Source organism: Channa argus, chromosome 11, assembly GCF_033026475.1.
Source record: "Channa argus isolate prfri chromosome 11, Channa argus male v1.0, whole genome shotgun sequence".
NCBI lineage: Eukaryota > Metazoa > Chordata > Actinopteri > Anabantiformes > Channidae > Channa > Channa argus.
The window spans coordinates 2,528,839-2,544,876 of NC_090207.1; the positions used below are offsets into that span (position 1 = coordinate 2,528,839).

At 39.6% G+C, this 16,038-nt stretch overlaps 1 protein-coding gene across 3 annotated transcripts in view; it reads right to left on the reverse strand.

Annotated features, from left to right (window-relative positions):
* The window catches only part of fras1 (Fraser extracellular matrix complex subunit 1), a 219,048-nt gene that overhangs the window by 51,523 nt on the left and 151,487 nt on the right, over positions 1 to 16,038 (reverse strand). For all 3 annotated transcript variants that reach the window (XM_067521433.1, XM_067521432.1, XM_067521430.1), the window contains 4 exons: positions 8,246 to 8,408; positions 7,748 to 7,926; positions 3,048 to 3,164; positions 2,037 to 2,151 (listed from right to left, as the gene is read on the reverse strand). In XM_067521433.1, the coding sequence (XP_067377534.1) occupies positions 2,037 to 2,151; positions 3,048 to 3,164; positions 7,748 to 7,926; positions 8,246 to 8,408 (574 nt within the window). The remainder of the gene's footprint in view (positions 1 to 2,036; positions 2,152 to 3,047; positions 3,165 to 7,747; positions 7,927 to 8,245; positions 8,409 to 16,038) is intronic.

Genomic DNA, 16,038 nt, shown 5'->3' on the forward strand with positions numbered 1-16,038 from the left:
TTAAGCGTGCGGAATCTTCTGGCTGCTCGGCATGTTTTCCCATCTTTTACTTTGTGCTATTACAAGGTTGTCTGCTTGTAAAAAAGAAATCTCATTGGCCCCAATCGCTATAATCTCTCTCTTTAAACAGCTCTGCTTCTGACAAATGTTTCCGTAAATTTCCTAATTTCATGCACTTATCTTGCCAAGAAAAAGACGCTAACATATACAGTAAGAGATAACTTTGTACTGAGTGGTGTTCTGTGAACTGACAAATTGCAAACCCTCAATGGCACGAACGTCTTGGAGATGGAGGTACACAAATTACATAACTTCAACTTGTACTGTAGTAAAACATCCAAGTTTAACACACAATTAACTCATGAAATACCACAGAATCTACATGCTGCAAACATTTATGAGAAATTCTGCTGTTTAATCTAAAGCGGCCCTTTTGTTCTCATTGGCTACGGACAAAATGATTTCTACACAAATTTATTAGTCCATTAGTTGAATGAGTATTAGATGAATATGACCCATTGTAAATCGTTTTTCCCTTTCATTAGACAGAGAGCTGCAAATGATACACCAGTGTGTCAGAGGGTCCAATGCTGAAATTAATGGCTCTTGTTCTGAACGCCACATTAAATTCAACAAAAAGGAAATCAACACTCATTCCTATAAAATTCCAGGGTGGATGTCGAATCAAGCCCGGTCTAAATGTTGGTAGTTTTTATCTTGTAAAGTTTCCTATCTGGTAACAGCTCAACCGGTGAATTGTACTCACAGGCTTTTTGGACAAGCACTAGAAGGACCACACTCCCCCAAGTAAGGATATAACACAAACAACAAAGTCTGATGGGAGATGTCTCACTTTGGCTTATTGTCAAAGTGAGATGAACACACACACACACACACACACACACACACACACACACACACACACACACACACACACACACACAGCATTTATGCAAACTCGTTAAGTTTAGATTTAATTTCATTCGGACACATTCTTTTCCTACATCATCCCCTGTTGGGTGATGGAAACTGTAGTGTTGGATTATTTGACTTTACAGGAGTGAATGATGGAACTTTGTAAATATATTTAAGACAATGCAAATTATGTTCTTATCAGTCATGTTATCCACCATAAGGCAGAGTAACACTACATTTTAAAAAACACAGAAGTAAAAGAATGCAAAGTAGGTTTGAGGGAAAACAGAACAAAACACCACAACAGGCTAAAATGGAAACATAATAAAACAAGTAAACAGGTTATTGTAACTTCTGGCATGTGGCAGATTTTTCAATCATTTCACGGTAACAGGAGGAAGAATTAGGCTGATAGTGAGAAGGTGTCACAATCCGGCTTTGACCTTGTTATATTTTCTGTCAGGGGACATTGGGTTATGATTTTTATGATGATAAAATCTTATTTTGGTTCACTTTAGTGGGTGATGTCTTATGTGTCCCTGTTCGCATTTGGGCCACTCACCACACTTCTCCTTTCTATTGTGCTCTTCATTGCTGTTTTTCATCACCATTAGCTGGGCCTTTATTACCTCTGTGCTCCAGGATGGTGCTGTCAGATTGTCCTCAGTAGTTAGTAGAAGTCAGTGTGCGCTCATTGATGCTCTTCTTATAAGCTTCCTCACCAGTCGCTGAGTATCTGGACAGTTTCTCTGATACTTTTTGCTGAGCAGCGTTTTGCTTCAGAGAGGAGCACAGACTGTTTGTCCTTTGTTTTTCAAACCATTTCCCAGACTGTTTCCTGCCTGCCATGCTGTCAGCGTTCATGCTTTTGTGTCCTTCTTAATCTGTAACCAACGGTAACCAAGGTGTTTAGTGAGTCTCTGAGCAGCACCGTGGCATTGAACTGGCTCATTAGCACTTACAGTAAGTGATAATGATGAACAGAATACTGTAACTTTTCACATTTCTTTCCCCCACTCTGCCTCAGTTTAGAGAATCTAAAAATAACAGCGCTCATGTTTTAATCTTTTTGATCTGTTCCACACCATGAAGGAAAGCGTCAGTGTGTATGTGGGGCTAACCTTGTCCTGGCGGCAGGGGTTTGGTGATGTTATAAATGAGCTTCTCACTGGGAGTCTCAGAGTCGACAAAGGACAGGGCTGAGGGGGTGATCTCCGTGACTCGATCCTCTAAAGCCTGCACACACACACACACACACACACACACACACACACACACACACGCTAAAGTGAGCATACAACAACAATACATGCAATTGTAACTGCGAGACTGAAGGATCCACACGAGCATGTCTTGCCTTTCCTTTCTAAATAAAAACATTTTCCATGGTAACATAAAAACCAGGCAAGTCAAGTCATCTTCCGCTCATTCATAATTGAAACTTTGGAAATAAAGTGATTTACATACCTAATACTTAATGAATAATTAACGCTCCGATATGCAATTTAAGCCATCACTAGAATGAGAATCAAAACCTATCCACTCTGCCAGGCTTTAGGTGATTATCAAACTGCAGCGGAAACAATTGAAACCCTCTGATTGGTTAGAAGAGGGAGCCTTGCTTAATACATGTAGTCGCTGCGTTTTACTGAGGCTTTGACAGTAACTCTATTTTTCTAGCAAACATATTTTTATAAGTTACATACTGTATTTTCAAGCCCTTGGTCACCAAATGATCCTAATGATGTGCAAAAACTAGTCTTGTGCAGAAACTAGGGCTGCGCCTAACAAGTATATTTATTGATAACTAATCTGCTGATCATTTTCTTCAGCTCTACAGCGAGCAAGGAGTAAGCAAAGAAAGCCTCCGAATTACATTTATTGACATTATCCAGAAAGTTATGTCAATCGTATCATTTTCTACTGAGGCTACAAAATTATTTTTTATATATATATATATATATATATATATATATATATATATATATATATATATATATATATATATATATATATACATACATATATATATACATACATATATATATATATATATATATACACACATACACACATACACACACACACACACACACACACACTCTTCAAGTTTATGTTTTTTTGTCCCTCACCGTGATCTGAAGGTCACAGCTGGGGGCCAATTGGGGGAATCCTGGAAACTGAGGCAGGACTCCTATGGTAAAGGTCTGAGCATCACTCTGTATTACTGGAGCTGTCTCTGTGGAAACCTGCAGACATAACACGCACATTTTATACAAAGATTCATAACTTGTAACTTCCAAGAAATTAAACTCTAGACATATCTCTCTCTCCTTATATTCATCTACCACTAGCTCAAAACATCTCCTACTTTGAAGTCTCAAGTCTTAATCTGCCACACGCAGTCTATAAATTTCTGTTTTTCAACTGCAAACTAGCTGGTGTATCATATATTATTTCTGAGTGACAGATTTGGCAACAGGCTCTTGAGAGACACCAGAAGTAAGGTACAACAGATGTGATAAAAACAGGCTACAATGCAATAACTGTGACAACAGAAAGTGAACCTGACATCAGGCTGCGCTGCAGGGATAAACCACAGAGGCTGAGTCTCTGTGAGATGTCATTGCTCAGCTGATCATGTAAAAGAACTAATCTATGACCAAAGTTTACTTAAGCAGCAGGCTTCTCTGTGTTGATGGGGTTCAGCATGTTCCCCTTGCTGATTTTCTTATCTTTTGGTGAAGTTAATTGAAAATAATGATAATTTTCGCAATTTTCAAAATACCCAGAACCCTGTTTTTTTTAAACACCTTCTGTGCAGCATTTGTTTGTTTTCTGCTTGCTTGTTTAAGGAAATATTCATAATTAATGTGTACATAAGAAAGACTCTCCACGACAAATATTTCAAGTGTATGAGTACTACATGCATGGTAAATAAGTATATTATCACTCTGAAGAGGCCATATTATACTGTACACAATTTGGTTTTGGTGTGGTCCAGAGAAGGTTTCTGGGAGCTGCTGGAAAATTTCCACTTTTTTTGTTGTTTTATGTAGAACATGTGGCCACATCCATCCATCTATTAGCTGATTGGGGGGGGGGGGTCATACTTGGGTTGAAACCAGCCGATAAGCAGTATTTCCCTGAACTGCGGTCGAAGAGTTTCAAGTCTACATCCCTTCTGTTGTGAGGAAGTGAGCGTTATTTCCCTTTATTACATCACTAAAGCAAGGTGAGAAGCAAATCTTTCGGGGATCAGCAAAACAAAAATTTCTGCTGCATCTAAGCCCCCTTTGATCATGGTCAGAAAACAGTGTTGTCAGTTGTTAAAAAAAAAGGGAACGATAGTTCCCCCTGTCCGAGTCAGATGCTTTGTTGACCCATTTACTGTTTTCTACCCTCTGCTTTTAGACAGGTTGCAGTCCTGTAAGATGACTTCAGACTTTTGTCTCTATGTAATCTGTGTTAGGTTTTTGTATTGTTTGCATCTTTGTTTCATGCTACTGCTATAACACAGTTGCCTATAGGTGACAGTGAAGTTACACTATGTTCATTCTGACAGAGAGGAGATGGTGGAGGTGATTTTGTGCAATGCCAGGTTTGTACTATGGATCATTTAGGTCATTGTGCAATCAATAAATGCAGTAGTGTAGTTTGTCTTCCATGGCCAGTGTCCATAAGCAGTAATGGCAAACATGAACAGAACATTACTACATTTATATGAAACTGGAGCTCTACTTCTCTGAGACGAGCTCTCTACAATTTAGTTCCCTGGTGTACAGAAAAAAAAACAGCAGCAGCCTCAGTTGTTCATTCTAAAAGCCAATCTTTGTTCCCACTTGCTTATTCTGCTGCTGCTGCTTGTTCCTGTCACATCAGTGGCCTTCTGGGGGGGGGGGGGGGGGGGGGAGAAAGTTCAAGAAGTTGTAGTCGGCTCTGTCAGTCAAAAAATAAATGTAATACAATTATGAGGCCTGATGTCAGCACCACCAATCAAAATTGTGTTACCATGAGTGCTGAGTCAGCTGGACTTATTGAAGGTTGTGTTGCAGCAGTACATTATTGATTGTGAAGCTAATTCTATTCCGCATAAATGGCACACTGTATTTTATATTGTTAAAATTCAATAAATCTTAAATTAAAATTGCTCTGGACGATTTAAAAAACAAAAATCTAAATACACCTAAATATTCAATGAAAATCTCCATCAGTCCCAAATTAATCTCTTGTCACATACAGACCCTTCATGTGGAGTTGTTACCTCTTGCTTCTGTCTGGAAACATCATATTTGAACCATTAAATTTTGCATATTTAATTTAATTTCTTTAATAATATGTTGGGCTTAGTGGCTGGTACATATAGTACACACTGATGATGAAAAGATTAGAACCAGCTCAGAACCAGAAACTTCTACGCATTAATTATAATTTCTACTGTGTATTAATACTGACTCAGATAAATTCTTTAAATATAATATATGCTTGTCTTGACTAACCTACACATAATTACCTCTACAGTAATTGTCCAAATTCTTCTTTTATCTCACAATTGTATTAAATTACACATTTATCATTCCATTTGATACCATTCAGCTTCTTCTCAGTCTCAGAATCTTTGCTCTTAAACCCAATAAAAAAACAGACCTATGTTCAAAATAAATTTTTTTTTACAACCTGGATGGTCATATTTTTACCCAGTACATGTACATCTTAGAATAAAAAAAAATAAAAAAGCAGCTTATGAGTCTTGCGTTTCACTTTCACTTGCACACTGAGTTTCCCGTATACGTAGCTTGTGCAGCAAAATTTCTAGTCAAAAATGTTGTAATGTTGGATGAGTCCAGATGCAGAGATCAGAGACTGATGTGCATTTTCTGCAATATTGAAATATTTGTATAAAGGCTGTACACCTCATTTCTCTGCAGGGGCAAGACAGAAACAGAAAGAATTTCAATTCAGTCTGTTTTAACAAGGTGTCTCACAACTCACTAAAAAAAAAAAAACCCAACAAGAAAGCACAATAATATTACTGTCAATACATCAAGTTTAATCGCTGCCTCTGACAAACTACACAAAAGATTCCAGTGGTTGCATTTTTGATGGGTTAAAGTTTCCTTGCTTCTTCTTCCCCACGTCCTCTCAAAATGACGAGACACTTGAGACTTATATATGAATCCAGCACAATGTAAATGAAACACATTTGTCCTGATGGATGGAGCCAAAATGTGGGTGGCCAGATGGAGGGAGGGAGATGATTAGATGTAGCTACAAGCTTTTGGCTGCCTTTTTAGGGTTTTAATGGAGCTGAGGTGAAGCAGAGACTGGCAGGAAAACACTTCAACAGTGGCATGATGAAAACTATATTGGTTTAAGTGGGACTGAATTGGATATGCAGCCAATTTGCAAGTAATTTTGTGTCAATAATACTTATCAAGAAAAGCCGCAATGGGTTGAATTTGAGAGACTATCAGTCACACAGGACATTTGGCTGCCAAGGTTTGGACTGAATGTGTTAAGGAATCTCCAATGAATAAACTTAAAGAAAAGAAAAAAAAAAAATTGAGTTTGGGTGAAAAGGAGACACTTGCTAAAATGTTGTTAGCATTAGAGCACAGAAAGGTAGAAGTTGGTGATTAAAACAATGTAGTAGTGATAAGCAGATTATAACTTTCCAATAAAAATTAAAGACAGAAGAGCATTTAAAGGTAAACCATAGATGCAAAGCTGTCCAATTTCATGGGTATAATAAAAATAGTAGAAAATAAAACAGCAACAGCAGGTAAAGGTGAAAGCGAGAGAGGAGGAGAAAGAGACAGATACATGACAGGAAGAGGAAGGGTGAAGAAATAAATAAAGGGGTGGGGGAGTGGGAGAGATGTCTGAGAGGTCGAAGGCTGGAAGAAAAGAGAAGAGGGAAAACTCAAGGGAACACAGGAACACGAGTATGAACTTCAAAGAGCGCTCTAGAGAGGCCGGGAGAGAAAAAACAAAAAGGACGGCGACCTGCATCTCTGCCACCGTCTCCTCCTCGTTTTCTTTCAAGGTCAGATGTTCTTATAGGCCCCGTGTGGTTTTCTTGTCTCAGTTCATTTATTTTCTCTGATCCGATTCAAAAGTTATTTCCATGTACAGTAGTAGTAGTAGTACACACTCAACGGTAGTAAAAAACAGCTTTATCATGTTGTTATTCAGAAAGTGTTTTCCTTGTTGTTTTTTTAACTGCTTCCCGTGACTGTCTGTTAGAGTAAATATTTCCTCGGTCATGTTTACAACCCCAATTCCCAAAAAATTGCTGCAGTTTTAGGAAAGGAATTTTGTCTGACGCAGGATTCTAGCTGCTCAACAGTTCTGGGCCTTTGTTGCTGGATTTTCTGTTTTATGAGGCAGCAAACGTTTTCTATTGGTGAAAGGTCTGGACTGCAGACAGGCCAGTTCAGCACCCAGACTCTTCTCCTACAAAGCCATGCTGTTGTGATGGATGCAGTATGTGGTTTAGCATTATATTGCTGAAACATGAAAGTCCTTCCCTGAAAGAGACGTTGTCTGGATGGGAGCATCTGTTGCTCTAAAACCTCTATGTAATTGTCAGCATCTTTCCAGATATGTAAGCTGCCCACACCATAGTCCTTAATGCCCTATGGCAACTAGTAAACGTACTTCTGAGAAGATTTAGTGAGTATTATTTGTTTCACCTTTAGCAAGAGCTACAGAAAAGTAAGTGAGAACTCAGGCTTTTACTAGTGTGACCCTGGGTCTCCTGGGTCTAGACAAACTCATGAAAAAAAACTGAAACCTCCTCTGTAAATAAACTGTACCAATCATCACAAACCTGGAACTGGAAGGAATCGCTACTTGTACTCCTGCCGAAGTGGTGGTACCAGACTGTGCCGTCATTGACGTCCTGCTGAGTAAAAGAAGTAGTGGCTGTAAAGCCTTGTTCATTGAGCAGTGAAGGATCCAAGCCTTCTAGTGGGCTGTCAGCTGGCATGGGCATGAGCACCACCTCACCTTGACGTGGACATAGACAGGAGAGGTTAATGAACTGTCACTTTCGTAGTATAAATCATAATGTTATAGTGCTGTGACAGTCAGTAATCTGTAAGAAAGTGTCTCATGCAGACAGGACTGTTGATGAAGTTGATCAAATATTATTTATATTCAAGTTTATGTGGCTAATTTGATGTGGGACATTGCTTATAACAAATGCTTAAGGAGACGACATTTAGAAGACTTAAAATGTCAAAATGAAGCCACTTGAGGAAAGTACAATCAACCAGAGTATTCAAGGGCCAGTTTTGAAATTAATATCTTGCATAAGAGTTATTACCATATTTAGGTTGTCCATCAGAGGCGAGGATGGTGTAGACTATGTTATCATTGCTGACTCCCTTGTAGTCAATCTGCAGGTACTTTTTATTTAGTCGCACCATGCCTCCTTCCTTCACCCAGGTCATTGGCAGTACAGACAGTGTGTGAGGAGAGTTGGCAACCTGAAAAACAAGCACCAATATGCATTTTAATCCTATTTACAAAGGCAACAAACTAAATGTCTCCTGAAAGTGCACAAATATACAGTAAATAAATCTGTCATGATAAGATGTTCAGAGCTATTACATCTGGGATACTTAAAACCTGTAGGAATAGATCTGTGTTTGGTCTCTGTTTGGGTAAAGATGTATTTAGATCTACTAATAGCTGAAATGGATATTGCTTTAAATATGTCAACAGTGCAGTTTATTATTTATCCCATTTATTTCTAAAATCCTTGAAAAAGTAGTTGCAAAACAATTATGTGATCACCTTTACAGGAATAATTTGTATGAAGACTTTCAGTCAGGATATAGAGCTCAACACAGTACAGAAACAGCACTGGTAAAAGTCTCCAATGATCTTCTCCTGGCTTCAGATAATGGACTTGTGTCTGTACTCGTCTTACTAGACCTTAGTGCCGCATTTGACACCATTGACCACAACATTTTATTACAGAGACTAGAAATGGATTTGGGATTAAAGGAACCACATTAAATTGGTTTAAATCTTATCTCTCAGACAGATTCCAACTTGTTCATGTTAATGATGACTCTTCTTTATGCAACAAAGTCAGCTATGGAGTTCCACAGGGCTCTGTGTTAGGACCAATACTTTTTAATCTGTACATGTTACCTTTAGGCAAAATTATTAGGAAACATTCCATAAACTTCCACTGCTATGCAGATGATACCCAGCTCTATTTATCTGTGAAACCAGAAGATTCTAACCAATTAGTCAAACTTGAAGCATGTCTAAAAGACATAAAGACCTGGATGTCCTACAATTTCCTACTTCTAAATTCAGACAAAACTGAAATCATCCTCTTTGGGCCTAAAAACATGAGAAATATGCTGTCTAACAATATAGTTACTTTAGATGACATAACTTTGGCCTCTAGTACTGCGGTGAGGAACCTTGGAGTTATCTTGGAGTTATCTTTGACCAAGATTTGGCGTTTACGTCACATATAAGACAAATCTCTAGAACAGCCTTCTTCCACCTACGGAACATTGCTAAAATTAGAAGCATCCTGTCTCAAAGTGATGCCGAAAAACTGGTCCATGCGTTTGTTACTTCTAGGTTGGACTACTGTAATTCCCTACTTCTGGGGTGTCCTAATAACTCTCTAAAAAGCCTTCAATTAATCCAAAATGCTTCAGCAAGAGTGCTGACTGGATTAGGAAAGAGAGATCATATTTCACCTTCACTAGCTTCTCTTCATTGGCTTCCCATAAAATTTAGAATAGAGTTCAAAACCCTGCTTCTTACATACAAAGCTCTTAATGGTCAAGCTCCATCATATTTAAAAGATCTCATAGTCCTGTATCGCCCGATTAGACCACTTCGATCCCAAAATACTGGCCTACTTGTGGTTCCCAGAGTTTGCAAAAGTAGAATGGGAGGCAGAGCCTTTAGCTATCAAGCTCCTCTCCTGTGGAACCAGCTTCCAATCCAAATTCGGGGAGCAGACACCCTCTCTACTTTTAAGACTAGGCTTAAAACTTTCCTTTTTGATAAAGCTTATAGTTAATAATCCTCACTCAACCCTAACTAGCTTTTCTCTATACATTTATTTGTCACCACTGTATGCCATTAATTCTGTGTCCTACAACCTGTACAATGCTTTGTTGTTGCTTTTTTTTGTTGTTGCTTTTTGTTGTTGTTTTGTTGTTGCTTTTCGTTGCTCTTTTCTTTTCTTTCTCCACTTTCCACTCACCCCAACCGGTCAAGGCAGATGGCCGCCCACCCTGAGCCTGGTTCTGCTGGAGGTTTCTCCCATTAAAGGGAGTTTTTCCTCTCCACTGTTGCCTAGGGCTTGCTCAAGGGGGATTTGTTGGGTTACTTCTACATACTTGTATAGTCTGGACTTTATTCTGTAAAGTGCCTTGAGATGACTTTGTTGTAAATTTGCGCTATATAAATAAAGTTGAATTGAATTGAATTGAATTGCAGTAGAATGTTATTTGAGTGATTTAAAAAAACGTGCCACCATAAATTCCAAATTCTTAGTAATTTATCTTTGTAAAAGAAGGAGCATGTCAACACTTTATCAGTAGGGCCACAAACACAAAGAAGTCACGTTAAAGTACAGTTGGCTGCTTTACCCGTGATTACAATTATTGGAAAGCAATAATGCATGTACAGTGCTATGACTGGTAAGTTTTTTAACTCATTCCCTAACTCAACAACAAAGAAGAGATAAACATTACTGATAACTCATATGTCATGATGAGATAGACGCCGGTGTACTGTAGTGCATTCATGGAGTCATACCAAGTTTAACATTCTGGCATATTAGTTTACTATCAAACATTGTAAACTAGGTAATATGAGCAACCCCATGTGAAAACTCTGTTCTGGCCCTGATATAAAGAGAAGCTAAATCTTGTTTTTTTCTCAGATGCAGCCTGCTGCCAGGTGGCTTGTTCTATCCTACACCTTTTGCAACCTCAGGTCAGAGAGTCCCTGGGGTCTGTGGGTCTGGGGTTGTGAAGCTTTGTCAATCAGTCGGAGTGACATGTGAGCACTAAGCCTGCAGTTAGGTTCCACCAATCAGATGAATTTCACAGTCTTGACGATGAGTTTGGAATCAGCCTTATTTTTGTAAAGAAGTATTGATCTGTGACACAGTAACTCGCTCGCTCTTCCTCCATAGCAGAGAACGAAGAGCAGGATCAGCTCCGGAGAGCCCACAGAACAGGTGGATGATTCAGTGTGGCTCGAGGACATTTCAGCAGGGAAGATGGCTGCTGTCAGGGAGGTGCTGAAACTACACCTTTTACTCAGTGTGTCACGATGGCGTCTAAAAAAAACGGGACTGACATACTGTATTTCCTGGGTGCCTAGAAAACCAACCTGCTTTTTCTTCTGTAAATAAAAGCTCTACAGTATGTAAAATATATGAAGTCATACAGCTGCCAAAAATAGCTTATACTGTATAAAAATCTTTTAATATTTCGTGGGAAGCTCTTGAGAAAATGAAAGGAAATCTGATATAAATATAAAAACACTATTCCTGTCTTATCAGCATTATGATATGCACTAAAACTAATGAGTTAAAAAAAAAGGTACATAATATAGGATGTGGTTTCACTGAATTACTCAAAGAACGAAATACTATTTTAGAAGGATTTTGGAAGTTTCCTTTTTTGTGCAAGCTGGAGCTGAATGAACCCACCAATCACAGTGCAGTATCTGGCTCGGGGGGCGGTGCCATCGGCCAGGCTTGATGCAAGTAGAGAAACATTGCACAACTATGGAGGCGCCCGTGTAACATCACAGAACCGTCATAGAATTACTACTTCTTACTGTGTTTGACTTTAAGCTGGACGAAGTCAATGTTACCGGTGTTAACGGCCAACACAGATGTTCCGTTGTCGTGTCGCCAAGGAGAGTGGACCTCCAATGGGGCCAATCAACCAGTTCCCGTCCGCCGCCCCGCTTCGGAGTCAGGCTGGAGCCTCATCAGGGACTTACCCGCCTCGGTTATATAGTCAACGGAACATTGGTGTTGGCTACGACGTACCGCTGGATCCATGGGGTTATTATAGAAAATACAAGCCAGTAAATAACGCCTCCGTGGCTGCATCCTATTGATTTATATAATAAATAAATAATGGTTCCCACTGTCCCAGCTGATAATCAACAGCCGGTAGCCGTCGCCTTTTTTCCCCTGATATATTCTACCATCTACAAATGTTAAGATGTTCATGTCATCATGAAAGACACGACCCCTTCTTTAATGTGCAAGATCCTCCTCCTGTGCTTCAAATGGAGCTGAATGACCTGCAGTGCAACTCTGACCTCAAAGCCAAGTTCAGGGAGGTGAGTGGAAAAGCAAACAAGCTTGGGCAATTTTTGAGAGAACTGACCCCCAGCTCCCCTGAGCTTTCCAGAATATTCAAGTGGACAATGTAACTTTTTGGGAGCACATATTTGTGCGAAAAGTTTTTCTCTAACTTGAACTTCAATAAGTCCAAGTAGAAGTCCAGACTTACTGACGATCATCTTCAAGCCATACTGAGGGTCTCAACTGCTTCCTCCCTCAAGCCAAATGTGGCTCAGCTATGTGAGAGGAAGCGATGCCAGAGACCTGGCAGCAAGTAGACGGCAAGAGAAGCCATGTTCAGAAGAACCGTTCATGTTCATGTTCATAAAAACCCACTGAAGTTAAAAAACTGTTAGTAATGACGTTTGAGAAGATCAGATTTTTTTAACAAAGCTTTTTTTGTGGAATACCTGATGGGGCCCAGCCTCACCCAGACTCTGCCTCCAGCGGCCCCCCAGGTAATTCGTGTTTGAGACCCCTCCTTAAGAAGATGGAGTTTGTGAAGCTATTTGGCATTTCCTATCTGATATGAATGTGATAGGCAAACACAGTAGAACACCAAGAAAGACTAACAAAATAAACCTAACATTACACAAAAATGTACAACAAGGGTTACTAATGCTGGTGGTTATATCTGCCAAACGATGTGTTGATCACCAAATTTATTCCTTGTTTTGCACTGCACGAGATAAGAGTTCAGAAGTAGAAAATAAGAAAAAATAAAGAAATAAACATTTCGCAGACGCTTTTATCCAAAGCGACTTACAAGTGTGGTGCAAGGCAGCAAGAATCTAAGTCAAGGAGAAAACATCAAAGCGAAGAGCTATGAGAAGAAGTCTTTCCGTTTCATGAGATGAAAGTGCGGGAAAGAGTTTTTTTCTTGGAATTTCACCTTTTGGGAATTAATACATTTAAGCAGTTATAAAAAAAAAAAAAGAATAATCTTTAGCAATTTATGGATAAAATAATAATAATAGTCTTCAAGTACTTAATACAGCATAGTAATGAGAAAAACAATTTTGCAGCCTGTGAAACACACTCATGTCAGATCAGCCCTTGACATTTCTTCATAGAGTTGAACCCACAAACAGCTGCACACAGCTGACCATGTACTGCTGGAGATAATCAGTCCAGTGGAAGAAAATACTGTGGCAGTAGGTGGTAGTAGATTACAAGAGCGTGCACGGGAGAGCGAGTGTGAGCGTGTGTACATGTGTGATTGTCTGTGTTTGCTGATAACAACCTGCAGACCATCTGTGGCTCTTCAGCCTGCTGCCTGGATGATCCAAATCACACTATTTCAGTGGAGCAGCAGCAGGAAAAGAATCACAGCTGAGCAGCGGATTGCCGAGGAGCAGAAAACACATACGTCAGCATGGCAGGCTTTTAACTCAGAGGACCACATCGTCCAGGAGATTATCAAACTCATCCAGATGAACACCAAGGTCTTTCAAGGACACAAACACACACACCCCAACACACACACACTATAGAAAATAAAAGAGGTCGGGGGCCCTTTTTGATTTCTACAGGTTTGTCAATTGTCCTGATTTCCCCAGACTTCTAACTCTGTCCTGCAGCTACACTGGTATTTGGTAATTTTCTCTTTTTCCCTTTGGGAGACACACAAAACTAATGAGATTTTCCAAGTGAGATCTGTGTTGTCACATTAAACAGACAGTCTAATCTCCTTCAGACAGGTGCAAAGATAATGAAATGTTATGCAAATTTCCCTGCTTCTGACCTCTGATAAACAAGAAGCTGAATTTGTCGTTATGCAATTTTAGACTGACAAGATAGAAAGTACAGAGAACATAAGGCAAAGAGGGGGAATTAGAGACCAGCGCAATAGGGACAGCAGTCAAGAATCAGAATCTACATAAGTCACTCAATCCTCTGCACGATTTTGACTCAAGGCATCCTACAGTATTTGGAGCTGCAAAGCTGGGAGCTGTGCTAATGCAGCGACACATGCATCAGGATACTATGTACGTGTTCAACTCCACCACCCTTCTTGGGGATGGAACTCCATGTGTCTGTGTCTGTGAACGCTGTAAATAACACTCTAATCCTGTATATAAATGGCATAAATGGAATGGAAAGTTTTTGAGACATGACAGACAGAAGACCTGAGACCTAAACTCAACTTGACTCGAAAGAAAACACCAGCAAAAAAATGATGTTCCCATCGTGCCACAGATTGTGCTACACCTTTGCGAGACATTCTCAGGTATGAAGACCTTCACTCCATAAAAACTTTGGACTTTTCCTCGGGCACAATTTGAGAATAGGCTGTTCCCCAAAAGACCGGTACAGACTATTGAGGCAAATCCTAACTGTTTTGCCGCTTTAGGGGAAATGAGAGGAGCAGATGTGACTGGTAATTACTGAACCCCAGCTCTCCACTCGACTTTCTAATCCTATCCGTGTCGTGCTAATACTGGAATGTTCCAAAAAAAAGTCTCAGTTTGAATTATGCTGCAGGTGTGCGTTGTAAAAATATAACATGGCCTCTCATGTCCCTTTGTCCATTTGTGACTGAGGTTTACGGATTTTATTTTTATTTGATTTTAGGAATCTAAGTGGAAACAATTTTTCTTTCACTATATTAATCTTGTCGATTTACCTGTAGTGTACACAGGACATGGCAGAGAGTATTTTTAGGATAAGTGGAAGCCATTGCTGCAGAAAATGAAATTTTCATACAGTATCGTATCAAAAACATACCCATAAAAAAAAAAAGTTACCTTTATACCTGCAAATCCACAAGAATAGAAATACTCTGACAATTGAAATACCCTTTATCAGCGGAGAGGGGTAAGAATGACAGACTATTAAAATGGTGAATGAATAACACAAAAAAACAACCTAAACAACAATATTCTTAAGCTCAGCCACAGCACAATTGAGAACAAATACATGAAAAGTGCATAATCAAAGGCCTTTATAGGGCTTTGTGCCAGCAGGCCTGAGATTGACTGTAAATAGAGTAGCAGCCATTTTGGCTGCAGTCCACAAAAACAGAAATAAATGACTTTGCGGAGATGGAGTCGGTGTCATCCATAAAACATCAGCTAGCAGGGCGACAAGCATGGCTATGCTTTTGTAATGACAATGATACGGCCATCTCTAATATTTCCATAACTCCACGGGGGGAGGGGTAAACAGGAAGAGTTGATGGGCTTGTCAAAGCCAGAGAATGGAGAATGAATCCTTATTGGAAAAAATTAGATTTTAATCTTACTGAAACATGCTGCAATGACATCTACAATGACAAAAGTGTGTGGCAGAAATAAATAAGGGGAGGGGAATATGACGTGCAAATTTTCACAACACAAGCTTCATTTAAAACAAAAAAAACAACCAACAATTCAGCAACAATTAAGACAATGCTCAGCAGTGAAAGACTCAAACTCAGCTATTGGCCTTCCAAAGCTGGACAGGTAGGAAAAATATCTTATTCCTTTCCATTTCTGCTGGGGAAAAGAAAAGCCTAGGGGTCTTTCAGAGGCTCAAAGTGTTCTCACTGAGACAGTAATTGAAAGCCAAGGGCCCTGCTTTCTATTCAGCCGAGCTCCAGCTCAGCAAAAGGCTCGGGCTCAGCCAGGAGAAGTCCATCCATCAGAGGGTCATTACAGGCCTGATTAGTCTCCTGCTTTAGAGCTAAGTAATCCGACTTTCAGGAAGCTTATTGTGCCCAACACAATCTGCCATTGACAGGCACTGCTGATGCCTGGATGGTGGGCCTGGAAGCACAAAGA